This window comes from Doryrhamphus excisus, chromosome 22 (assembly GCF_030265055.1).
Source record: "Doryrhamphus excisus isolate RoL2022-K1 chromosome 22, RoL_Dexc_1.0, whole genome shotgun sequence".
NCBI lineage: Eukaryota > Metazoa > Chordata > Actinopteri > Syngnathiformes > Syngnathidae > Doryrhamphus > Doryrhamphus excisus.
Genome location: NC_080487.1, coordinates 9,124,690 through 9,152,507, shown reverse-complemented (window position 1 = coordinate 9,152,507; position 27,818 = coordinate 9,124,690). Strand labels below are relative to the sequence as shown.

Sequence of the window (27,818 nt, the reverse complement as noted above, 5' to 3'; positions counted from 1 at the left end):
GTCTCCTCTTGAAAGTGCTTTAGGGTGACGCCGGTCTCCTTTGCGCTTCTCGCTTACAGTGGGGGTGTGGGTGACTCGAGTGCCACGAGAGCTTTGAATAACACTGCAAGGAGCAACTAAATAAAAGGAATAAGCTACCCGTTGGCACCCAGTCTTCCAGCAGCAAAGAGAAGACACAGGAATAAAACCATGCCAGCTGCAGGTATGCCCATGTACAGGAATACTAGTGTTGATGCGTATATTCTGGGCTGTTTTTTGTCATGTTTGTAACTTCAAATATTGCATGATTTTAAAAAAAAGTTAAATCATTATATGAATCATTAAAGAACATTTAAGTGGTGCAGAGTTATATTGAGCTAATTTGTTGTACTTGCTTAACCATTGTTCCCAATGAGCATCCATAATGACGAGAATCTGGCAGCAATCTGGCACACAAAATGGCTTTTTAATGCGTGGCTGTAATGCGTGTTGTTTTTTGTTATAGTATTTGTGTTTTTTTAGTTACCATGTGGATAAAGACCTGAAAAACGCTTGGCATCAGTTATGAAGTTTTATATTTACGTAGCATTCAAGTTGCATTTTAGCATAACATTTTTAGACGCATGTTGTTGGGACTTTATATAATGAAAAATCATTGTGCTTCTTTTACTTTAGTGTAGTTTTAGCATAATATTCGTAAATATAGCTCTTATTTACAGGCTTGTATCGCTTCAGTGATTAGTATATTAAAAAAATAATGACTTTTTCTGAGCCTAATCGATAAAATGCTGACAAAAATGTAGAAATGCATGTATAGATATAGATTAGCTAGATTTATAGAGCCGATAAATAACCACATAGCCAGTCATTATGACATTTTTGGGGTCATTTCTTGCATGTCTAAATATCACCAGGGTATAATATGCTCAAAGTGTTGTTGTCCTTGACCTTTGACCCAAATGGACTACAAATCATTACACTGACAGAAACCTAATATGAGAAATTGTCATGTCGGATGTCTGATGACTCCACTATTACAGGCCAAGGTTGCAGTAAGAACATGGGGCCATTCAGACAACCCCCCCCCGCCCCCCCACGTCTAATCCTCACATATCCGTCCTTTCATAAATGGGAATATAATGGGCTTTGTGCATTGTTCCCCACTTCATGTCTGGCTATCTGCCTTCTTTTCACATTGTCATCCTAGAAATATAACCACACACGATCCTAACTGAGGTTGAATTTCACGCCGCACTCTAACCAAGTGATAGGCCACTGTTCGAGTCCCCCGGCTGCCACGTATAAAGACTTTAGGATGAAAGTGGCATCAAGTTAATCATCCATCAAGATGACTTTTTTTCCCCCCTCTGCACTCGAAGCTCAGCCAAAAATAATCACCAGTAACCCATGACCTTTTCGTCTTTTTTTTTCTCTTCCTCGTCTTCCTCTCCATCCGCTGATGTTCAGTTTGACACATGCCAGCATATCAGGTTATACAGTAAAAGTGACAGCTGAGATAAATCAGGATGTAAGGCATCACTCTCAGCTCAAGACCCCCAAATAATCACCTCAACCGCATGAGTAACTTTTAAAAAGTAATACTTCATATTTACAGTCATTCATTATAAACATATTTTCAAAGTTGGATGTGAATAGATATTAATAAATACATTCAATATCTAGCTTTAAAGCAACAATAATTACCTAAAAATCCGCATACGAGGTATGGTTTAGTCAATGTCCCCATCCTCTCCACACTAAATATCCCGTTAGCCATAAATCTATATTTGGATGATTAAGAAGATCGTTTTAAGTTAAATTAATTTTCCTGCATTAAGCCCCACAATGTCAAATTGCATTAGTGCTGTCATTTGTTTAGACGCGTCGCCCACAGCCAGGCTTTAAAATGGCCGTACTTCAAAGTGAGGAATAAATACAAATGCAATTGCAATGCAAACGGGACCCATTATGCTCATTTTTTGACCCTTTGTATTGAGTTGTGCTGTCCGAAAGAGCAGCTACACACAATAACCCGCACAGAAAACTTTCAGAATCTGCACCTATTCCGGCTGTATTTTCTTTCATGTTAACCATATAAGGAAGTCCGCCCCTGTGTGACATCACAGAGGAACAGTTTTACCACGCCTTTTGAAACCAAGCATTTTGAGCCACCCCAAACTTCTTTCAGGGCTAAATTCCAAATGTGCAAACCTCATTCTCATTCTCATCTGAAACTTTGGCATCGTTTAACACGGGAATAACTCAAATCATTTTAACATTTACTACTTTATTTTTAATTTAAGTGTGACACCATTATTCTTGCTAATTGCTCAATAAAATAGATAGAAATGTCATATGTGGAAGCGCCACAGAACTCGGCATACATGATCTGGATGGTGCTTGTCACTGCCTTCCTCCCATAGCTTGCCATTTTTGACAGCAGCAGCACCAGCTGGATGCTCTGCTGAATGAATGAATTTGACTAGCAAGCTCATCAGAAGATGATCGGACTTTTACAACAAAGTATCAGAGCTTCACATGGAGAAGTATTAGGCGCATGTACTTTATATATAAATAAAAGATAAGGACACAAATATTTAAAAAAAATAATGAATTGGACTAAGAAGTACTTGAAAATATGTGTACATTTTTTTTACACAAATCAAATGGCCAATAATGCATATCAGATTATGACGTAATTTAGCACCTTCTAGTTACTTTCCTTACTGAGGAGCTAGCAAGAATATGTCCAGATGAAACTTGACTCTACACGAGATATTCAATATGGACCGCTAGTAAAACGATTATGAACTGGCATCTGCCAGGATAACCTCCACAAACCTATTATCCAAACTAGCTAACATGAAGTTGTTAGCACCAATGCTAAGGCTACTCCACATTCTCCCTTTGCTTGTCGCCAAACTGAGACAGCTGGCAGCTATGTTTGCTGGTATCGGTACTTTAATGTGTTCAAATTGATGCATGCTGTTGCCAGACAGCTAGCAGTCAAAAGGTTAGCTAACGGTTTTCACTACAGTGGAACCTTGTCATTAACTCTAATTGAAATTAATGCTATGTGCATCAATTTTTACTGTAAGAAATACCGTAAATCCAATGAATATGTTCCAAAAAGCCAAACAATTATATAAAATTATAATTTAACATGCAGTAAATAATTCCAAATGCTGATAAATAACCATTTAAGGCACATGAACACCACCTTCCTGTTTTGCTATGAGTTATTTCTTGAATTCAGTGTTTCCGTTGTTAGTATTAGTGTTTCTCACCTAAATTGATCCAAAAATGGAGCCAAAAAAAGCCAGGATTTTGATAAAGAAAGCTCATTCATTCATCGCCGTCGCGGGGGTGCTGGAGCCTATCCCAGCTGTCTTCGGGCGAGAGGCGGGGTACACCCTGGACTGGTGGCCAGCCAATCACAGGGCACATATAGACAAACAACCATTCACACTCACATTCATACCTATGGACAATTTGGAGTCGCCAATTAACCTAGCATGTTTTTGGAATGTGGGAGTACCCGGAGAAAACCCACGCATGCACATGCAAACTCCACACACTGAGGGTGGGATTGAACTCGGGTCTCCTAGCTGTGAGGTCTAACCACTCGACCGCTGTGCAGCCCGGCAAAAAATTATATAAAATTATTATTTAACATGCAGTAAACAATTCCAAATGCTGATAAATAACCATTTAAGGCACATTAACACCACCTTATTATTATTTCTTGAATTCAGCGTTTCCGTTGTTGGTATTAGTGTTTCTCACCTAAATTGATCCAAAAATGGACCCAAAGAAAGCCAGGATTTTGATAAAGAAGGTAAAAAACACAATTAAATTGAATTCAAGAAAATCAAAAGAAATAACAAAACGGGAAAATGGTTTTCCGTGTTGTGTCTTACTGTCTTTCCGGGCATATGCTAACCTATGTATGTCAAAACCAAACATTTATCTTATTCATGTGCAGCCAAAAAGCGTCATAGTGCAATAATTGTCTTCAATTCATACAATTATGTAGCACATAAGTAGCACATTATGGCGCTACCGAGGCGCTTGCCAAACTGCAGATGCTCCCTAACAGACAGACGTAGCGTAGAATATATCGTGTACATTAAAGTCTGAGCAGCAGCTGCTTGGTGACAAACGTGTCATGAGACGATCGGGACTTAAGCAGATTTGCAAACGATGCAAGCGTAAATTTATGAAGAGTTAGGAAGGTCAAGTTTGTGCTGCTATTTAAGGGGGAAGTAAAAAAAAAAACAGCAGAGCATGTCTTCAGGGAAGACATGAGACACCCTCGTTGGCCTTTACGGCCCCCTCGACTGACCCCTCAGAGAGGACTTTGGTATTTAATATGCTTCCATTTCCATCCCAAATATTCTTTTACCAGACGGTGGCCTTGGCACTCGTGCAGCCACGCCGTTCTCAAGTGAACTGTTATGCTTTTAATTTGTCAAACCGATAGCGCCCAAATCCTCAGGTAATTGGAGCTCGTTTGGAGACGCCAGCTTTAAAGATTGGTGTCAAAGGTTAAATATTTAGAAAAAGAAGTGGTCATTTTATAGAATGTATACGAGATTTACGAGTGTTCCCACGTCAACAGTCACATGTGGATGAATCACAGGCGATCCCAGACAAGGTTTGAATACGTGTCACCCTGTGAAACCAATGAGATAACGTATAACGTATAGGATCATGGATTCAAGCCAAGTATTCATAAACAGGCTAGAGTAATATTCACCGCTAATACTACAGCATTCATGGGTTGGCAGGACATCAGAAATAAACCACAGCATTTAGAGTGGGAACATCACTTAAAAGAGTGGAATACACTGTCAAGTAATCGACATGTGGATGATAAATTGATGATAAAATCTGTAAATTGATTAGGAAGAGTTGTATGTTATTATGATAGAGTGGAATTCTCTTTTGGTGCCAAATAATTGAGACACCCATATAAATGTTTATTGTTTTTCACACTCTAATGAAGCCTGACATACTGTATGTCTATGGTGGGGTCTATTTGCAATGATGTCTATGCTGCAACCAAAAATAACACAAGTAACACATGTGGAATACACAATGTAACCTCACCCCACAGACTATGTGGGTATTGGAATACTGTAGAATACTGGCTTACTGTACATGCAAACAATACTAGCTTATTGGAGTGTTGCAAGTTTTCTGTCACATTAAAACATGACAAGATTTCTTGGCCTGGGACGACAATAAATGAATTACTCACACAATAAAAGAAAATTTACTTTATCATTTTGATTTGTGAGCTCTTTTGTCACTCATATAGTGGGTGGAGGCGGGGTTGCTAGCATGTACACATGTTATGTAATGTTCAAATGTACAATCCATCCATTTTCTATACCGTTTATCCTCACTAGGGTCAGGGGCATGCTGGAGCCTATCCCAGTTGTGGGCGGGGTACACCCTGGACTGGTCGCCAGCCAGCCAATCACAGAGCACATATAGACAAACAACCATTCACACTCACATTCATACCTATGGACAATTTGGAGTCGCCAATTAACCTAGCATGTTTTTGGAATGTGGGAGGAAACCGGAGTACCCGGAAAAAAACCCACGCATGCACGGGGAGAACATGCAAACTCCACACAGAGATGAATGGAATTGAACTCGGGTCTTCTAGCTGTGAGGCCTGCGTGCTAACCAGTCTTCCACTGTGTAGCCACTCCAAAATATGCTCCACAAAATCTATTTTTGGGGGTGTAGGGAGGCCCCTCAACTATATTATATTTTATGAGGGTAGGCTCATTGCTCCTCTATTTGACAAGCCGTGTGATATACTCGTATAAAAGCTAATAAACCCTATGCAGATATGATAATAATAATAATAATGTGTTGTTGTATTAGGGACTATAAACCAAAGGGTCACATTTTGTTTCTCCTTCCACAGCCAAACCAGAGGATCAGGGTAAGTCAGCTGCATGCCGCCATTTACCTTCTGACCTTTTGTACGCCTTTCATTATCACGCCGCCACTCGATTATAGCTTGCACATTTTCACGTTGCCGCACTGTCACCTCACCGTGTCAAGCCACGAGCTGCGATGGCCTCTGACCGCGGTAATTGACTGTCACTAAGTCTGTTTATTTGCCTTTTAACACCATTTTTTAAAATGTAGAACATCCTCTCATGCACCGCTGTTTAAATAACAATAATGTTGCAAGTAGCACACAGACGGCACACTGACACAAATGTTGATAAGCCTGGTGTGACAACATTATCTACTGTATTTGTTTAGCTGTTCAACTTGTGTCGGATTGCTTTGCATTTGCTGCACGCACAAAAAAAAAAAAAAATGTAATAACATCTGCAGAAGCGGGTGAGGTTTATTTTTAATCCAGAAGTTGCCTGCAAGGTATTACTATGTGTGATGAAGTGATTGTTGGAAAATGCATTGAAACTAATCAGCCGTGATTATGAGAGAAACATACAAAGGTCAATCACTCCCTTTGTCACGGCACTGATTATGTCTCTTTCTTTCCGCATGTTTGCATTTCTTAGCCACTCTCCACCGCATGCACCACTTCTGTTATTGTCACATTGTGTTGAATCAACATCTTCTATTTGCATCCTTGACTTTTGTTTTTTTAGCATGTTTGGATTGCAGAGGAATGAAGCAGAGACGACAGTAAGGATGTGGATTTTCCTCTCATTCACTGACTACATCGATTATTTTTATTGCAGGCCTGAGTGATCTTTTTCATTATTTTTTATTTTAATGTCGAAGCGGGTCTTATCATAATTATGTTTCTGTTTAACCATGATCTCTTTATTTACGCAGCTGCATCACAGCAGGAATCAGATGGTAGGCATCCTAACCCATCATGTTTTTACATAAGCACACGCTGCCTGATATGTATATGAAAGTATAGGGTTAATTCTCATTCATTTGCTTTAGACTTACCCCCCGCAGATGGAGGTACGTACACGGAACGTGACGATCTCTTAAGTCTGTCTATGTAATCCCTTCAATGTATTCACATCAAAGTGCATACATGTGCTTCACTGTGTGTGAATGACATGATTCTCTCGGCATGAAGTCAAATCTGTCATCACTTCTTTGCAGGTTTGCCACAAATGATTTCCCTCAAAACCCCAAAATGAATTTTTTTCCCCCATGAATAGCTTGTTTTTTTCCTCTCCTGGTGCTGTGTGCTTGGAATGTTTAGTACATCCTATAGGACACATGATTAGGTACGCCTTCACAATTAAACGACTTTTTAAAAAATCATTACATAAAAGTCCATCAAACATAAAAGTTAAAGTAAAGAGTGCAGTACTTGCTGTTTTCAGGCTGGATTTGAACATTGACAAAGTTAAGGATTGTTGCACATCTTCTGGACCGTTCCAGAATTTTGAAAGCATAAAACTAAAACGTAGAGATGTACTTTGGAGCTAGACCATGAAAATACTTGTACTTATACAATACCGCTCAAAAGTTTGGGATCACTTGCAAATTTCTTTGTTTACCAAAAGAAAAACAAATGTTCCTGTTTTTCACAAACATTTTTTCCCATTTCACAAACAATTAAAATTAATCAGATGATTTTCAAAGAACGATCTACATTTTTGCATAGAACTAAATTTGAATCACTTCTATGCTAGGACTACGTTAAAAAGCCATAGCATTTCAGTATGTGGAATCAAACTATGGAATGGATTGAGTAAGACCCTCAAACAATGCACAACGATGAGCCAATTCAAGAAACAATACAAGCAGTTGATGTTTGCTAAATACAAGGATGAAGAGTCTTGAACCAGTCATGATGTGCTATATATATATCACTATATTGACACTTACTATGGTACCCATTATGTCATTGGATGCTCATATCACCTCCTACTTCGGTACGGGACAAAAAATAACAAAAACAAAAATTTTTAAAAATAAATAAATAAATAAAAATAATGCACTCAATTGTAATCTGATGCATTACCATAGAGGCCTACTATCAACAACTGTCAGTCAACTGCATCAATCTTCTGATATGGCTGCTAATCCAAGTTAATCATTTTATTATTAATAAAATATATTAATAGATTATTTGAAAACCCATTGAAAAATCTAAACTAAAACTAAAATCTCTTACCCTGCTGTTAACTACTCCCTTCAGAGAGCAGCACAAACTGGGTCTAACAAGGACAGAAAAACGATGCACAACCTCAGGATGTTGGACTACATAGCAGGACTGCCAAGAAAAAGCCATATCTCAAACTGGCCCAAAAAATTACCAAGTGATCACAAACTTTTGAGCGGTAGTGTACAAAATATAATAAAAAACATAACAAATTATATAAACAATACCTCTGAAAATGTATTGAGAACCCCCCCAAAAAACCACACAATAATAATACTGTGAAATGAATACCTCTCTGATGTATAAAGGTATACATTTAATACAGCTCTTGGATTGGGTTGCATTGTGTACAGTGTACCTAATGATGTGTCCAGTAGGTTTTGTGTGTGAACGTTTGTTTTGTCATATACTTCGAAACTCAATGCAAAAAACGCAAATGTTTAACAATTTGGAGTTTATTCTAAATACAGTAAACATCCATCCATACATACATTTTCTATTCCGCGTGCTGGACCCTGGACTGGTGGCCAGCCAATCACAGGGCACATATAGACAAACAACCATTCACACTCACATTCATACCTATGGACAATTTGGAGTCGCCAATTAACCTAGCATGTTTTTGGAATGTGGGAGGAAACCGGAGTACCCGGAGAAAACCCACGGATGCACGGGGAGAACCTGCACACAGGGTTACCCGAAGCGGGAATCGAACCCAGGGCTCCTAGCTGTGTGAACATCAGGAAATCTCAGGAGATTTCAGCATCAAATATTACTTTTTTTGTGTGTGTTTTTCTTTGTAACGTCACCCACTGAGGAGCACCAGTGACGGGAAAGAAGAAAAGTGTAATGATTGCCATTGGAGGAGGACATTGAGATTATTACATTTGGCTTCCAAGTACCATATTAGGAACACAATTACATGGATGATGCTAAAAGTAACATTTATACTTCCGGCAATACCTCTAAGTATCACAGTGTAAACACCTTCCTGTTCCATCTTCAAAGAATGGGTACTGTATTATGATAAAACTTTACACTAGCATGACAATGTATACCGCAGTAATTACAGTTCATTATCACTTTTATTCAGTAAATTGGAACATGAAAGTCAACTACTGTCACGTAACAAGACTGCATGTGACTGCATAAAAACACTACACTTTGTTTGCTGCTACAATTGTTTTGATTTTGCATGCAATCTGTCCGTTTTGCTTCTTTGTCGCTTTGTGAGTTCACCCCTGCTTCTCGCTTTGTCCGCAGCAGATTCCGAAGCCGATTTTGATGGTAAGAGAATATTTTTGTTGACATAGGTACTGACCACAAGTGTTTGTGACATGATTGTCTTAGTTGTGTAGTATTTTTGTTTCTATTGTTGTTTCTATCAGCAGTCAAAAGATTAGCTAACGGTTTCACGCGCAATAAATGGAGTTGGCAGCTACAGTGGAACCTTGTCATTAACTCTAATTGAAATTAATGCTAAGTGCATCAATTTTTACCGTAAGAAATACCGTAAATCCAATGAATATGTTCCAAAAAGCCAATGAGCTAATTCAAGAAACAATACAAGCAGTTGATGTTTGCTAAATACAAGGATGAAGAGTCTTGAACCAGTCATGATGTGCTATATATATATCACTATATTGACACTTACTATGGTACCCATTATGTCATTGGATGCTCACATCACCTCGTACTTCGGTACGTGACAAAAATTTAAAAAATTAAAAATTGGAGTCAATAAAAAACAAAAAGCATTGAACTATATTAGAAAAGCAATTAAAAAATACAAAATACAAAAAAAGAAAAAAAATTACAACATTAAAAATAAAAATAAAAACAACTTAAACTATATTAGGAAAGCAGGAAGTGAACAAATGTAACAGTTACTGATTGTAAAAGTACCAGATGGAGGGGTAGGATTTAATAAGCTTTGCTTCTTCCTACTCCTTTTGGACATGTGGAACTGTGAACTGATTATGGGATGCATTCAATTGTAATCTGATGCATGTTCAAATGAAATTAAACCATTACCATTACCATTACCATTATCATTACCAAAAATGGAGCCAAAGAAAGACAGGATTTTGATAAAGAAGGTGAAAAACACAATTTAATTGAATTCAAGAAAAATCAAAAGGAATAACAAAACGGGAAAATGTTTTTCAGTGTTGTGTCCCATTGTCTTCCTCGACACTTGAGAAGTAGTAGAGAAGTAGTAGAAGTAGTAGAAGTAGTAGAAGGTGTAACACCAGCTCTCTTCTGCCGCTCTAGCAGATTTAACAATGAGGGAGAAAGAAACGCAGCTGTGGTTCCGTTGTGGAACAATAACAGCTGCTGCAAGCAAACAAGCCATGCGATATCATGACTTTGCCCTCAATTGAACATTACGACCTATTAATAAACTCCTCAGGATGCAGGGAGTCCTGCAGGGAGGATGCGAAACCATGTTTTTCTTGTACCGCGTCCTTCTGTCTGTCTTCAAACCCAAAGGCCATGAAGACGATACACAGAGTGGAGACATTATTGTCTTCAGTTTGACGCTGGGTTCAAGTTTTACAAGTGAAACTCAAGTGCTGGCATTCAGGAGCCAAAGAAACCTTTTAACGGCGTCTTGTCTGGTGCCAACTTCAGGACGGGTTCTGGACGTCCTTCACAAAACCAAAACAGTGTGACAACTTTTACAGAGCATTAAGTACATTTCTAAAAACATACTGTACTAAGTTGCTGGTGCAGGCAAGATCTTGCATCATTTCCCTATTTGCACTATAAGGTGTTTTGTTGTGTTGGTTAAAAGTGTGACGCTTGACTCCATAGTAGGAATTGTACCATCCGTCAGTGCGTCTCCAGGGGTATAGAAGTTCTTACCATACCGAGGCTGTTTAAAGTCTTTCCCACAGGGCTTAAGTGTGCATATGTGGGTTGAGTTATAGCAACACCAGCTGTTTGGCTAATGAAGCAGGAAGTAACTTTCTGAACCTCCTGAGACACAGAAAAATATTTCATTGCATTAAATAATCGTCTTGGGTGAAAGCACTACACTGACAGACTATTAAAACATTCATTCATTCATTTTCCCAGCTGGGGTACACCCTGGACTGGTCGCCAGCCAATCACAGGGCACATATAGACTTTTGGTTTGATTCATTTTAATTTGTGAGCACTTTTGTCACAAATACAGTGTCTTTGTCTTAGTGGGTGGAGGCGGGGCTGCTAGCATGTACACATGTTATGTTCAAATGTACAATCCATCCATTTTCTATACCGCTTATCCTCACTAGGGTCACAGGCATGCTGGAGCAGAAGACACAGTTGTCTTCAGGCGAGAAGCGGGGTACACCCTGGACTGGTGGCCAGCCAATCACAGGGCACATATAGACAAACAACCATTCACACTCACATTCATACCTATGGACAATGTGGAGTCGCCAATTAACCTAGCATGTTTTTGGAATGTGGGAGGAAACCACAGTATGTAAGGCCTGCGCGCTAACCACTCCACCACCGTGCAGCCCACAATTAAAACATTCCTTCATTCATTAATTTTCTACCGCTTATCCTTACGAGGGTAGCGGGGGATGCTGGAGCCTATCCCAGCTGGCTTCAGGCGAAAGGCGGGGTACACCCTGGACTGGTGGCCAGCCAGCCAATCACAGGGCACATATAGACAAACAACCATTCACACTCACATTCATACCTATGGACAATTTGGAGTCTCCAATTAACCTAGCATGTTTTTGGAATGTGGGAGGAAACCGGAGTACCCGGAGAAAACCCACGCTTGCACGGGAAGAACATGCAAACTCCACACAGAGGGTGGAATTGAACCCTGGTCTCCTGGCTCTGAGGTCTGCGCGCTAACACCGTGCAGCCCAAAATTCAAACATAGACTGTTAAAATAAGATAAAGAAGTGTGTGATTGATTTTGTCAGTCCAACATTAGCGTTCAATGTCATTCCAAGTTATAGTCTTAGTTATAGCAATAATTAAACTTGATGACTTTGGGTTATGACTCAAGACGTAAAAGTCATTGTGTGGTCAATTCACTCATACAAAGCTCCCAGTGACTCCAGTATAACTGCACATTGTTTTTCCCTCAGCTGTGGTCAACCCTGAAGGGGAGGGTAAGCCAGATGATGAACCGTCACTGCATGCCATTATTGTTATTGTTATGTCACACCAGCACCCAATGTGTTGTTATGTTGTATCACACTGCGCAGGTGAGCTGTACATTGGAAGTTTTTCATTTTGCATATTGTCGCAGATGTTTGATATGTGTTAAAAATGAATTCATGTGCTCTGTTTTTGATTAGCGTTTTCTACTTGTTGCACTTTTCTCCTGCCTGCTATGAAACAGGATGCTCCTTTTCTCCACGTACGAATGTGTTGCCAGCATATTTGCATCATGTTGTTCAAAAAATAATTGCACTTGAATGTGATTTATGTCTTTTCAGGGATGGTGTTTCATTGATGCATAAAAAAACCCAGTTGATACAATAAATTATGAAGGATAATCATTTGGTTGTTTTGTCTTTCAGAGGCGACAGAGCTCACGGGGCTCTTCCTGGAAAAGCCAGCCGATCATGTGATCGCTGTTGCAGGTTAAGACATGCACAGATACATAAAAGCTGCAATAATATGATTTCAATCCGGTTCTGCTTGAACCTTGTGGTGTTTGTTTAATGACAGGCTCGGATATGACCCTCATTGCAAAGGTGGACTCCAGCACCCTGGCCAGGAAGCCCACCATGAAATGGCTGAAGGGCAAGTGGCTGGACCTGGGCAGCAAGGCTGGGAAGCACATGCAGTTCAAAGAAAGCTATGACAGGAATACAAAGGTAACGGAAACCTTTGAATCTATGCTAGACACGCTTAAATAGTGTATAGTCACATCACTCTCTCATCATTGCAACTGGACGTATACAACAGGTTCTTATGTGACCTTTAGTACCGGCCTAGCGCGTCAATGTGAATCTGCAGGTGTTTCATCCTGTTAGTGGTGCACCTTAATTTGCATGACGTGATGGTGTTGCAAATGCTGCACGGTTCCCATTCATGCTCAATGCTCGATGTCCAACCCAATGAACCATTCATTCATTTTCTACCGCTTATCCTCACGAGGGCCGCGGGGGTGTTGGAGCCTATCCCAGCTGTCTTGAGGCGAGAGGCGGGGTACACCCTGGACTGGTCGCCAGCCAGCCAATCACAGGGCACATATAGACAAACAACCATTCACACTCACATTCATACCTATGGACAATTTGGAGTCGCCAATTAACCTAGCATGTTTTTGGAATGTGGGAGGAAACCGGAGTACCTGCATGCAAACTCCACACAGAGATTGCCTATAGTGGAGTTGAACTCGGGTTTCCTAGCTGTGAGGGCTGCATGCTAACCACACGCCGTGCAGCCCGAGACATTTTCAGTAGATACTAGATTATCTGTCATGCCGTCCCTAAGGGACTGAATTCTTTTTTTGCATCCTCCCGATTTAAAATACTAGAGAAACTGACAATATTTATTCATTTATCCGTGCTGTGCAGACTGAACTTGGCATTGAAACCAGGAAAATGCAACAAAACGTATTCAAGAATCAAATTGCATGCTGAGTACTATAAATTTGTTCATGTTGGTAGGTCTGTATTGATGTGAAAGCATCTTGCGCCACACCTGACAGGTCCCCATGGCCCCCTAGGGGGGACCCGACCCACTATCCCACTATTTCAGAAGCATTGCTCTAAAATATACGTGGGAGAAAACGGGGAGAACATGCAAACACGGAGATGGCCGAGGGTGGGATTGAACTAGCTGTGGGGCCTGCGCGCTAACCACTCATCCACCTTGCAGCCCTGTAAATGTTACATTCATTCATTCATTCATTTTCTACCACTTATCCTCACGAGGGTCGCGGGGGGTGCTGGACAATTTGGAGTTGCCAATTAACCTAGCATGTTTTTGGAATGTGGGAGGAAACCGGAGTACCTGGAGAAAACCCACACATGCACGGGGAGAACATGCAAACTCCACACAGAGATGGCCGAGGGTGGAATTGAACTCCGGTCTGTGAGGTCTGCACGCTAACCACACGACCGCCGTCTGTTTTTATTCAACTCCATTTTTATTTCTTTTTCTCTACAGTAAAGCGTCTTTGAGTACTATAAGCGCTATACAAATAAAATGTATTATTATTATTAATCCTATGCCCCCCCCCCTCCAAAAAAAAAAGATCTACACGTATGAAATGAAGATCATCAAAGTGGTCGCCGGCGACGCGGGCGGCTACAGGTGTGAGGTGACAGCCAAAGACAAATGTGACAGTTCCACCTTCGAGGTCTCCGTGGAGGGTGAGTGAAAGTGAATACGGGGCGTTTAGAGACTGCCGGGCATTCCGTGTGCACTGATGTTCTGATGTGATCCATTCCTAATGTGCCCTGTCTGCAACTTCTCTCATTTCAGCCTCCCAGCAAGAGGAACAGGCGGACATTTTGTCTGCGTTCAAGAGAGCGTAAGTGCACGTTCATACGTCTTGGTGTCCTGATGCTTGATCCTCATCGCAAGCGTGCGTCCATACACACAGGGATGCGGGAGAGGATGAGGGAGACCTGGATTTCAGCGCTCTTCTCAAAGCTGCTAAGAAGTAAGAACATCCTTCACGTTGCAACACTACCAAGCACAAACTCACAGGCTGTGTAATTATTTCATTAAAAGAGAATGTTTTCCTCCCGTGGTGCCAAATACATGCATACGCCATTTTATGTGACTGACAGGAAGAGGCCTGAAAAGGAAGAGGAGCAGATAGACGTGTGGGAATTGCTGAAGAGTGCCCACCCGAGCGAATATGAGAAAATCGCTTTCAAGTACGGCATCACCGACCTAAGGGGCATGCTGAAACGTCTGAAAAAGATGACTGTGGAGCCCAAGCACAGCGAGGGTAAGTCAGGTGGGAGGGGCTTGAGAGTATTTAAAAGATGAAGGACAAGTAGAGGACAAACAGTCCGTGTTTGTGCTTCTCCCAGCTTTCCTGAAGAGGCTGGACTCTTGCTACACTGTGGACAAGGGCAAGAAAATTGTCCTGAGGTGTGAGGTGATCGATCCCAACGTCCAGGTCAAATGGTTGAAGAACGGCCAGGAGATCAAACCCTCTGCCAAGTACATGCATAAAAACACACACTAAATCTGTCACATGCCTTTTTTTTTTAGGAACATGTGTGCAAAGCTTCATGCAGTACTCACGCTCAAAGCAAAAATTAGGCTGTAAATTAGTCACCGAGCTCAGATGATGGGCAGTGTTTTAAAAATGTGCAGCTAAAATTATCTTCCTCCACAAAGTCGTACTTTGGACCGATGCTGCCATCAACACATTTTATTTTTAGGCCATCACAAGAAGCCCCCCCAGAGGGCTCACTAAGTCACACTGCCAAGACGTCTTATGCCTCATGTAGGCTAATGTGGATAAAATAAGACCTTGAATTTAATGTTTCATGTGAGGAAAAAGCTTGTGAAAATTCATACTAGACCTACTGAATCAAATATCCTACTCTGTGTTATTGGGTTTATTACTTACTTATTACTTGGTAATGGTAATGGTTTTATTTCATCTGAACATGCATCAGATTACAATTGAGTGCATCCCATAATCAGTTCACAGTTCCACATGTCCAAAAGGAGTAGGAAGAAGCAAAGCTTATTAAATCCTACCCTTCCATCTGGTACTTTTACAATCAGTAACTGTTACATTTGTTCACTTCCTGCTTTCCTAATGAATGTAAAAATGTAAAAATGTAAAAATGTAAAAATGTAAAAATGTAAAAATGTAAAAATGTAAAAATGTAAAAATGTAAAAATGTAAAAATGTAAAAATGTAAAAAAATTTTAAAAAATATTAAAAAATTAATTAAAATTAATTTAAATTTATAAAATTATAAAATTGTAAAATTGTAAAATTGTAAAATTGTAAAATTGTAAAATTGTAAAATTGTAAAAATTTATTAAATTAAATTTTTACATTTTTACATTTTTACATTTTTACATTTTTACATTTTTACATTTTTACATTTTTACATTTTTACATTTTTACATTTTTACATTTTTACATTTTTACATTTTTACATTTTTACATTTTTTATGTATTTTTTTATTTTATTTTTGTCACATACCGAAGTACGAGGTGACTTTATCTTTACTAAAAGTTGTTAGTATTAAGTCATTACCATCCCATATTGAAATATTCATATCAATAACATAACCTGTATCCAGGCTGGTCCACCCATACGGTACTATAGACCACTTAAAGAGGCAGGTCGCTATGGTAACAAACCATTGCAGCATTGATGATACATCATATTATTACACAATGCCCCTTTAAGTCCAATACAAAGGCATCAGGTCCAAACAGGCCCACTTCATCAATGTTGCTTGACATCATTTTCAAGGTACGTGATGGAGACAAATGGCAACATCAGAACGCTCACCATCAACAAGGCCAACCTGGCTGATGACGCCGCCTACGAGTGCGTGGTCGGCGATGACAAGTGTTTCACTGAGGTGTTCGTCAAAGGTGAGTCATCTTTGCCCTTTTTGTCTATTAATGTCTATGAACGTCTATTTATTTTCTACTATCCACCCAGAACCCCCCGTGACCATCACCAAGCTTATGGATGACTACCACGTGGTGGTGGGGGAAAGAGTGGAGTTTGAGGTTGAGGTGTCGGAGGAGGGGGCCCATGTCATGTGGTCAGTGCATACCTTTGATTCAGTCAAGCTATAAATCCCTAAACATGACAATGTTGTCGTCAATGATTGCAGTTGTTCAACGAACTTGACTATTATTTGTAATGTGATGCAGTTTTTTGGCGCCAAAAGCTGTTACATAATATTCGACAGACAACACACGTAGTGTAGCATCTCCATAATATTCATTCATTCATTCATTCATTTCTACCGCTTATCCTCACAAAAGTCGCGGGGGTGCTGGAGCCTATCCCAGCTGTCTTAGGGAGAGAGGCGGGGTACACCCTGGACTGGTCGCCAGCCAATCACAGGACACATATAGACAAACAACCATTCACACTCACATTCATACCTATGGACAATTTGGAGTCGCTAATTAACCTAGCATGTTTTTGGAATGTGGGAGGAAACCGGAGTACCCGGAAAAAAAACACGTATGCACGGGGAGAACATGCAAACTCCACACAGAGATGAGTGGAATTGAACTCGGGTCTCCTAGCTGTGAGGCATGTGCACTAACCACTCGTCAACTGTGTCGCCACCTCAAAATATGCTCCAGAAAATCTATTTTTGGGGGTGTACGGAGGCCCCCCAACTATATTATATTTTATGAGGATAGGCTCATTGGTACATACCTATGGACAATTTGGAGTGGCCAATTAACCTAGCATGTTTTTGGAATGTGGGAGGAAACCGGAGTACCCGGAGAAAACCCACGCATGCACGGGGAGAACATGCAAACTCCACACAGAGATGGCCGAGGGTGGAATTGAACCCGGGTCTCCTAGTTGTGAGGTCTGCGCACTAATCACTCATCCGCCGTGCAGCCTATCTCCATATCATTTATTTTAATTTTTTTTTTATAATTATAGCTGACTATACGCTCATATATTTTTTGTAGTTCCATGTAATTCAAATGAAATATGAAATATGCATGTAATGTTTGCCTCCAGGTTCTTTGAGGATCAGGAAATCCTCAAAGATAATAATTCTACGAAATACCGCTTCAAGAAAGATGGAAAGAAGCACACGTTCATCATCCTGGAAGCGACACTTGATGACATCGGAATGTACCACGCTTGGACCAACGGGGGTCATACCAAGGGAGAGCTGGAGGTGGAAGGTACTACTGTTAATATTGGACACTAATATCATTATGAAGATATCCTAGCTTAACTTGTCCTTTGTGTTGTCCAGAAAAGGAACTAGAGGTGCTGCAGGACATTGCTGATCTGACAGTGAAGGCAACAGAGCAGGCTGTGTTCAAGTGCGAGGTGTCTGATGAAAAGGTCACAGGGAAGTGGTTCAAGGATGGTGTGGAGGTGATGCCCAGCGACCGCATCAAAATGACTCACATTGGAAGGTATATGAAATGCAAAGCTTACCTGAATCAATAGCGTTGATGTAAATATTGAGTGTCTCTCCTGTTTGTGTCAGGTTCCATCGTCTGGTCATTAACGATGTGAAGCCAGGGGATGCTGGAGACTACACATTTATTCCTGATGGATACGCTTTGTCACTTTCGGCGAAACTCAACTTTCTGGGTGAGAAACATTTCTGAGGTGATCTTGTTCATCGTCAGTAAACAGAATAAACCTTTTTATTCTCTGTCTTGAAACAGAAATCAAGATCGACTACGTGCCTCGACAAGGTAGGTCCACTTGATTTACCTCAATAATATGAAATATAATAATAATAATATAATATTATTATAATATAATATCTAATATCTTATACAATATTATATATTGTATATATAATAATATATAATATTATATGTGTGTTATTTTTTATTAATATATAATTTATTAGATATTATAATATTATATATATATAATATTACATATGTATATAATATTATATATATACATAATATTACATATATATTATATATAATATTATATTCTTATTATAATAATATTAATAATAATAATAATCATAATATATTAGATATTATAATATATAGTATATATAATAATATATAATATAATATATATATATATAGTATATAATATATTATATATAATATATATTATACATATATGTATATATAATATATGTATATATATATATAATGTATATATAATATTATATATTACATTATATATATATGATATCTAATTTATAATATTATTATTATCGAATAAAATATATATTATACATATATATGTATATATAATGTATATATAATATTATATATATATATATTACTATTATATATATATATATATCTAATTTATAATATTATTATTATCAAATATTATTATTATATAATGTATAATAATATAATAATGTGAAAAGCTTGCACTGATCACACTTGCACTATGAAACAATTCAAGAGCCACCAAAGATCCACCTGGACACCACTGGAAGCATGGTGTCCCAAAACACTATTATTGTGGTGGCGGGCAACAAACTGCGTCTGGATGTGGAGATTACAGGAGAGCCTGCACCCACAGTGGTCTGGTCCAAAGGAGAACAGGTGAGGTTGGAAAAGCTACACCCCCCCCCCCCGCCCCCCCAAGCATCGACTAGCAACATACAGTAGCCATCCTTCTGCTACCACTGTGAAGCCATACATCTAGTTATGGGCTCCTATTGCCACTGGATTCTCCTTCCACTTCCTCGTAAACGCTAAGATGATCCGACCGCAAGCTTCTCTGGTGAGCTGATCTGAAATAGCTTTTGGACAAACACGAGCCACGCTTCTAACCTTACACTTGGGTATTTTCATTCTGCCCCCTTTAAAGAGGATGTGCAACACCGACGTGATTTCTCTTGGAGATGAATGAAGTATCTATCTACAGTATGCCTACTCGAATGGATGCCGTGCCCCAATTAGTCCCTGGCTGTGTCATCCACTGGAATAAATAAACCCCTTACCTCAAATAGTTGCAAATGGGTGGCTGGAATTATGCTTTACTAGCTGGACATTGCTGTTCTCCTAAGATTTTGGATCAACATTTGCAATAAAAGGGACCGATTAGTAGATGGCATTCCTTCCCTACTCAGGACAAATCTAGGGTTAAGCCCTAAATATACCTCACACACTTATGAAATGTATAAAGTATACAATGTAAAAGTACTTACCACTAATAAATGATAATGTAAGATATGTTGTAGCCAGTCAACTATGGTGCATTCAAGGATTCAAGTGTGAAAAATCATCATAAAGACAGACAGTATGGCTATAATATGCATGCGTAAAAAGGAACGCCTTTTCCTGTCTGTTAGCCAATCACAGACAGCACTGGGCGCGTGAGGGTGGAGAGCAGGAAGGATCTGAGTTCCTTCGTCATAGAGGGTGCAGAGCGGGAGGATGAGGGCAACTACACCATCGTTGTGACCAACCCTGCTGGAGAAGACAAGGCCATGCTGTTTGTGAAGATCATTGGTAAGTAAAGTTGCTCTTATAGAGCATGGATGATTCTTCAGACTAATTTGTTTAAATTTCAGATGTGCCCGACCCTCCTGAGCATGTCAAGTGCACCTCGGTGGGAGAAGACTGCGCCACCATCATCTGGGAGCCTCCTAAATTTGATGGCGGTGCACCAATCAAGGGTAAAGATGGAATGCTTTTACAGTGAAATATGCACATTTGCTTGTCTTTTAATGTTTCACCTCCATCAGGTTACCTCATGGAGAGGAAGAAAAAAGGCTCTTCCAGGTGGACGAAGCTTAACTTCGACGTGTACGAATCAACCACGTACGAGGCCAAGAGGATGATTGAAGGCGTACTCTATGAGATGAGGGTGTTTGCCGTCAACAGCATCGGCTTGTCTCAGCCCAGTCTCAACTCCAAACCCTTCATGCCTATTGGTAGGCGTCACACTTGGCCACCACACTTCCTGTCAACAGAACTCTTCTGGTACTTTCTTTCTGTGAACTTCAGCCCCGACAAGTGAGCCGACACGTCTGATGGTACACGACGTGACGGACAGCACCTGCACCCTGAAGTGGCTGGCCCCAGAGAGGATAGGAGCTGGTGGTCTGGATGGCTACGTGATCGAATACTGCAAAGATGGAGGTCTTGTTCGATTAAGTCAAATAAAACAATCAAATACGGTTTTGTTGCATTCATTTTGAATATTTGCAGACACTGAGTGGGTGGTGGCTAACACCGACCTGTGTGAGAAGCAGAGCTATGTGGTGCGTGGCCTTCCTGTTGGCGAGAAGATGAACTTCAGGGTGGTGGCGGTGAACATCGCGGGGCGCAGTCCTCCTGCTATCATGTCTCAGCCCGTCACCATCCGTGAGATCATGGGTGAGTCATCACGTCACATCTCTGTGGGTACTTTTTGGTGTAAACCAATGGGCAAAAATGTGAATACACCCCTGTGTTAAACTGTATAAATCATTTAGAGCATCCCAAGATCCGCCTCCCTCGTGAGCTGAGGACAAAATACATCAGGAGAGTGGGAGAGAAGATCAACCTGACCATCCCCTTCCAGGTTAGAGAGGAATTTCACATTATGAATAATTTTTAATGATCTATTATCCTTGTGTGTATTTAAAGTAGGGCTGTAGGGTCTTCGTCAAACACGACGTGTTTGTAGTTTGAGGAAGTAGCTCGGACAATGGAGTCTCTAGCGGGACCAAATATTGACCAGAAATGGACAAAGAATTCCCACATTCCCATATAGTATCAGCATTTTGGGACTAAATATGAAGTGAAAGAAAAAGGGTAAAATACAGTTTAGTTAGTCCATCTGTATACAGTGTGGGACAAGGTTACACGATGCGTTCAAGGACACACAAAATGGAACAAAGCGCTGCCTTTACATAGAATTTGATGTAGTTGCGTATCAAATTGTTTACCACATACTACAACTACTCGTTATAGATAAAATCATTTCTATCAGTGATTAAGTGTGATTAATTATAAATTAATTGTGGACAAAATGTGATTGATCACAATTAATTATTCATTCATTCATTTTCTACCACTTATCCTCACGAGGGTCGCGGGGGGTGCTGGAGCCCATTCCAGCTGTCCGGTGTACCCCAGAGGCAGGGTACACCCAAGACTGGTTGCCAGCCAATCACAGGGCACATATAGACAAACAACCATTCACACTCACATTCATACCTATGGACAATTTGGAGTCGCCAATTGTGGGAGGAGACCGGCGTACTCGGAGAAAACCCACACATGCACGGGGAGAACATGCAAACTCCACACAGAGATGGCTGAGTGTGGAATTGAACTCAGGTCTCCTAGCTGTGAGGTCTGCGCGCTAACCATTCGACCGTTGTGCAGCCTACGATTAATTATTTTAAGCAAATTTTTAACCTAATTTATGCATTACCTCATCTGACAGGGTAAACCACGTCCTGCTGCAACTTGGTACAAGGATGGTCAACCCATTGACCCTAAAACAGTCAACGTCCGTAACTCCAACGTGGACAGCATCCTCTTCATCCGCTCAGCAGAACGAGATCACTCTGGAACGTACGAGCTGCTTCTAAAGATAGAGAACATGGAGGACAGGGCCAGTTTCCAGCTACGTGTCGTTGGTAAGTGCCCTTTCAAAAACGTCCTCACAGGGTCACAACGCACTGATTGCATTACGTTGACATTGAATCCATTTAGAAAATCCGGGACCTCCTGTGAATGTGAGGGTGACTGATGTGTGGGGCTTCAACGCTGCGCTGGAGTGGGATCCCCCCACCGATGACGGCAACTGTGAGATCACCGGATACACCATCCAGAAGGCCGACATGAAGACGAAGGTGAGACAAAGGTTTGTTGTCTGTGGAAAACTGTGTGACAATGTGTTTTTTCTCCAGGATTGGTTCACTGTTTACGAACACAACAGACGGACAAACTGCACAGCGTCCGACCTCATCATGGGCAACGAATATATGTTCCGCGTCTACAGCGAGAACCTGTGCGGACTGAGCGAGGAACCTCGCCAAAGCAAGAACACAGCCACCATTGCCAAGACAGGTCTGAGGAAATAAGATTGTTGGACCTTTTTAAATGTGGGAACTATATTTACTGTACAGTGTTTCTTTGCGACATCGTGGAATTTTTTTTTACAGGGTATGAACATTTATTGTGTTTGCATCCTGATTGGCTAAGGGAATGTGGACCATCGTCAATCAATCTTCTCTGTGTCTTTCTGTGCAGTACAGAATGCGTTCAACTCGCCAAATTTACATAAATGTTCAATCGCTAGCAGTGTGACTTTGAAGTTTTATCCCCGACCGAGTGTTCTGCACCGTCAAAGGCATCTGCATTTGCACTCAGAAGTGGGAGGAGGAAGAATAAGTTGCAGCTGTAGGGCGCCATTACAGAAGGAGGAGGATAGAGCTATATGTTTTAACAAGTATACAAAAAAGCTACAGGCATCAGGACATTTCTTGTGTCCAACCTTGTAGGTTCATCTTAAAAATCCAAATGAAGGTTTGGACTTTTTAGAGTGTATGGTGAAGGGTTTTACAGCCTTAAAACATATATCATGATTGTAAAAAAAACTTGGATAAGTGGATTTAACTTATTGCGGCCTATTTGAGATGAATGAGGGAACACTCTTTTTTTCCACCCACAGGCCTGGAGCTGAAACAAATCCCGTACCAGGAGAAAGACATGTCTTCTGTGCCCAAGTTCACTCAGCCCCTAATGGACAGAACTGTGGTGGCTGGATACACCACCGCCATCAGCTGTTCTGTCCGGGGCTTCCCAAAGGTATATATGATCATGTTAACATGGCCTGTGCAGTCATACAACACCACCACCATTTGTCACAAGCAAGGGAAAAGTCTCAACAACCGGATTATTCCTTCATGTCATTTCTCCAGCCTAAGATAATGTGGTTGAAGAACAAGATGATCATCGGCGAGGACCCCAAGTACTTGATGCAGAATAACCAAGGGGTGTTGACCCTCAACATTCGCAAGCCGAGCACCTTCGACGGAGGCAAATATACCTGCGTGGCCGTCAACGAGCTGGGCAAGGATGAGGTGGAGTGCAAGTTGGATGTTCGAGGTAGGAGGAGAAGCGTATACAGAAACTTCATGAGATGCACCTATAGAATAAAATGTGATGTATTGGATTTGGAAATGATGCAAAAGCACAATATTATCATTATCATCAACAGCTGCCGTGGATCCAAACCAGGAAGGGAAGTGAGAAAAGGAAGAATGTGACCCAAAAGCTGGCTGTCAGACATTGTCACAAGCGATCCAAATAAAAAAAAAGTAATTCCTGTCTGTTTAATTTGCTTTTACTTAAGTTCTCCTAAAGCTTTGAACTTGTCTTGAACAAAGAGGTACCTTTTGGTATTTTCGGCCATAATCTCAGGATGATTCCTTTCTGTGCACCGCCACGCCAACACTGAACAACAGCGCCACTGCCAGGATACATTCAGCCACTGCAAGAGCTGGACCTGAGTGTGAGACGCATAGCCAGTTTAGAACGTTGGGACATTTCCAAACAACAGGCTATATTTAAAGCACAGGGAAGAGAGAGAACATATTGCTGATGGCTTTCTCTCACCTGTGCTCGACCGTCCCCCCCCTCCCCCCACTCGTCTGCCACCACGTCTCTCCCCAGCATGGTGAACTTTGGATAGAGGTCATGCCTGGAGTCGTTATGGTAATACATTTATACACAGTAGGATGTGACAACACATTAAGAATACGGTGACACTCGTCCACCTCACATTTTTCACCGGCGATGGAATTAATCTGTTTCAGTGTCAAACTATGTCCATTACAACCCATATCTTACCTATGCTACCTATGCTTTACAAGTGTAAACATCAGTTCACCACTGTTTGTACTGTATTTTCCGGACTATAAGTCACACTTTTTTTCATAGGTTGGCTGTTCCTGCGACTTATACTCCAGAGCGACTTATAAATGAAAAAAGTGTTAAACACTGGACACCTTTTCTGTTCATGTTTATTTTTTGTGTGGCTAAATAACCATTGTGTTAGCATATCTTACATCTATTCAGCCTGTTCTCTATTCTTTTATTGTTAGAACTTGCCTTCTAAGAGGACGTAATGTCTGTTTTGGTCAAGTAGTTTGGAAAATGAATTACCCGCAAAAAATGCGACCTATACTCCAGTGCGACTTATGTATGTTTTTTTTCTACCTAATTATGCATTTTTGGCCTTGTGCGACTTATACTCCAGAGCGACTTATAGTCCAGAAAATACGGTACTCAACTGTGTTACACTTACAGTACACTTACATTGGAAAATATGTGGATTCCTAGCATTAATCAATCAATCTCGCCTATCAAACGGCCCAAAGGTGGTATAAAAGAATTTTTAAGCAATATTTGAGGCTTTTTTGTGTTTTTTTACTGTATAGTCAAGACAACTATACTGAATGCCGCATCCTCACTCTTTGTGGTTTTCCCAAAAACCCATGAATGCTGAATCTGGAATGTGCAGGGTACTATACAAGCAGGAAGTCAACCAGCGGCGCTGATAGTGTTTGACTTTGGAGGTTCCACTGAATTTAAGTCGCTTGAGTGTAACGCAATTACACAAATCGCATTGGGGCCCATTAGTGCCTCATGGTGTGTAGTGTAATTAAACACGCAACAGAGACAAGAGCGTGATGCCAGCTTGGATGGAAGTCATCACCCGTCAGATTCCTGGTAGAAGTCACAGAGTTGACAAGCAACGTACGGAGGAAGGAGGCCCATCGTGCACGTTCAGTGACGAGCGTCCAGTCATGCTGGAGTGAGCAGGCGGAAGGAGGTGAACGGGGAACTCATACCTCTATTGGAGAACTGTTACACTCATTTTAATTTAGTGCGGGATAGAAAATACATTTCTGACCATACAATTACTTCATTTCATTTTCTACCACTTATCCTCACAAGGGAAGTGGGGGTTCTGGAGCCTATCCCAGCTGTCTTTGGGCGAGAGGCGGGGTACACCCTGGACTGGTGGCCAGCCAATCACAGGGCACATATAGACAAACAACCATTCACACTCACATTCATACCTACGGACAATTTGGAGTGGCCAATTAACCTAGCATGTTTTTGGAATGTGGGAGGAAACCGGAGTACCCGGAGAAAATCCACGCATGCACAGGGAGAACATGCAAACTCCACACTGAGATGGCCGAGGGTGGAATTGAACTTGGGTCTCCTAGCTGTGAGGCCTGTGCGCTAGCCACTTGTACACTGTGCAGCCCCAGAATTATACTTTGCATAAACAAAACAAGATCAATATTTTCAACAACACATCACACTAAAGACCGTGATAAAGACGGTGTTGGCAGGTAATTATGTTGTCAATATTGTCATGGACTCACACTTCATATTGATGGGCTTTAAAGCTATATGGTAATGGTAATGGTTTTATTTCATTTGAACATGCATCAGATTACAATTGAGTCCATCCCATAATCAGTTCACAGTTCCACATGTCCAAAAGGAGTAGGAAGAAGCAAAGCTTATTAAATCCTACCCCTCCATCTGGTACTTTTACAATCAGTAACTGTTACATTTGTTCACTTCCTGCTTTCCTAATATATTTTTATTAATTAATTTATTTTTTGTCACGTACCGAAGTACAAGGTGATATGACCATACAATGACATAATGGGTACCATAGTAACTGATATGTATATTTTGTCTAACTATCCTCATGACCCCTGGCCATCTTGACATTTCAGGTACCAAGTTATTGCTAGTAATAAGTAATGGTCTCACCTTGACCACCACAGCGAAAAATCTCTGACTGCGTCACCGCTTAACGGGGGCTGTAGAAATATGGAAGGGTTTCGTCAGTATTTTCTTCATAAAATACATCAACAAAGTCAAAAGTCAATATGCAACAAACAACACTGATTCATACGCCCTATTAAAATGCATAATGAGGCCTTTATGAGGCCATAATGATTGTGTCAATCTGTCCTTGTGTGATGACGCAAAAAGAGAGCTCATTTCTCTTTTAAGTGCAGTTGAAATGAATTCTCTCCACTGTGCATTCCTCACCACTAGAGAGTATTCGCTTGTGCCTCAAGATGCCATGTTCTTCAGGGTGTCCACAACTCCTTTGGTGGCACAGCGTGGGATGGGGAGGAGAGGGGGGGGGGGGGTTAACTTGTGGATCGTCTGCACACAAGCACATTAACATACACGGTTCTGCTAGTAATCACATTACATGACACGATTTGCAGCAAAAGACGACTCGCCCTCTTGTGTGGGTTGGTGGGTTATAAATGTCTGAATTTCTTCTCCAGAATCACGGCTATTTTTAGACCTTGTATGTTGATAACAGATGCTCATTTCTGCAGAGTGTGAATGAGAGCGTTCAACCTGGCCTGGATAACACCCATTTTATCTCTATGGTATTAGCAGTTCAAACATGCAGACTCTTATTAGGGTCACGGTAGAAAAGAAAAAATATTCATTTTTTTTATTTTTTATATATATTATGACTTTATTTTCATGAGATTACAACTTTTTCCTCTAATGTGACGACTCTATTCTTAATTGATGACTCTACTTTGTCCATAGGTATGAATGTGAGTGTGAATGGTTGTTTGTCTATATGTGCCCTGTGATTGGCTGGTGACCAGCCAGAAGACAGCTGGGATAGGCTCCAGCACCCCCGCGACCCTTGTGAGGATAAGAAAATGAATGAATGAATGAATATTACAAGTATTTTTTTTTGGTAATTTGCAGTAATTCCATGCTTTGCAGTTTGTTGCTCCAAGTTCTCCAAGAAAAAAAGGTAAATAACACTAAATCATTTAAATTTTGCATTTTTTTTGGGGGGGGGGGGTACTGTTGCAGTAAGTAACATGCAGATATTATGCTTCCAGCAGAGGGTGTTAAGAAGTACTGAATGCAGGAGACACAGCACACGGGACTGTGTTTAATTAAAAGCTTTTCATTATGATTCTGAAGCTAATGCAATCTGAGCTTTAATTAGCATGTGCGAGAAATTGCACTCTGCAGCAGCGAAGTCACCGTGCCTGAGAAGAAAGGATGTTC

General features: G+C 40.7%; 1 protein-coding gene and 1 long non-coding RNA gene across 2 annotated transcripts; one reads left to right on the top strand and one right to left on the bottom strand.

The window, feature by feature from the left end:
* mybpc2b (myosin binding protein Cb) lies at window positions 1–24,177 on the top strand. The gene is made up of 32 exons (XM_058062147.1): window positions 1–202; window positions 5,927–5,944; window positions 6,817–6,840; window positions 6,934–6,954; window positions 9,377–9,400; window positions 12,214–12,237; window positions 12,652–12,714; window positions 12,803–12,951; window positions 14,340–14,457; window positions 14,570–14,618; window positions 14,691–14,750; window positions 14,881–15,044; window positions 15,130–15,262; window positions 16,546–16,670; window positions 16,741–16,846; window positions 17,797–17,966; window positions 18,041–18,206; window positions 18,281–18,387; window positions 18,465–18,494; window positions 19,183–19,325; window positions 20,078–20,237; window positions 20,300–20,404; window positions 20,474–20,662; window positions 20,736–20,870; window positions 20,940–21,107; window positions 21,206–21,294; window positions 22,165–22,360; window positions 22,437–22,576; window positions 22,634–22,793; window positions 23,398–23,534; window positions 23,648–23,834; window positions 23,947–24,177. Exons 1-32 carry the CDS (start codon window positions 190–192, stop codon window positions 23,976–23,978), a joined length of 3,405 nt encoding a protein of 1,134 aa, XP_057918130.1. The 5' UTR covers window positions 1–189; the 3' UTR covers window positions 23,979–24,177.
* On the bottom strand, window positions 24,041–27,234 carry LOC131109793 (uncharacterized). The gene is made up of 3 exons (XR_009120790.1): window positions 26,814–27,234; window positions 26,529–26,578; window positions 24,041–24,234 (listed from the first exon to the last, which is right to left on the bottom strand). It is a non-coding gene; the product is annotated as an uncharacterized LOC131109793 (long non-coding RNA).
* Window positions 27,235–27,818: the final 584 nt, after the last annotated feature.

Bases quoted from the DNA above. Each gene is read 5' to 3' on its own strand.
- mybpc2b (XM_058062147.1), top strand. The intron at 16,847-17,796 runs GTCAGTGCATAC...GTTTGCCTCCAG, and splicing joins GAGGGGGCCCATGTCATGTG to GTTCTTTGAGGATCAGGAAA. The intron at 23,535-23,647 runs GTATATATGATC...TCATTTCTCCAG, and splicing joins CTGTCCGGGGCTTCCCAAAG to CCTAAGATAATGTGGTTGAA.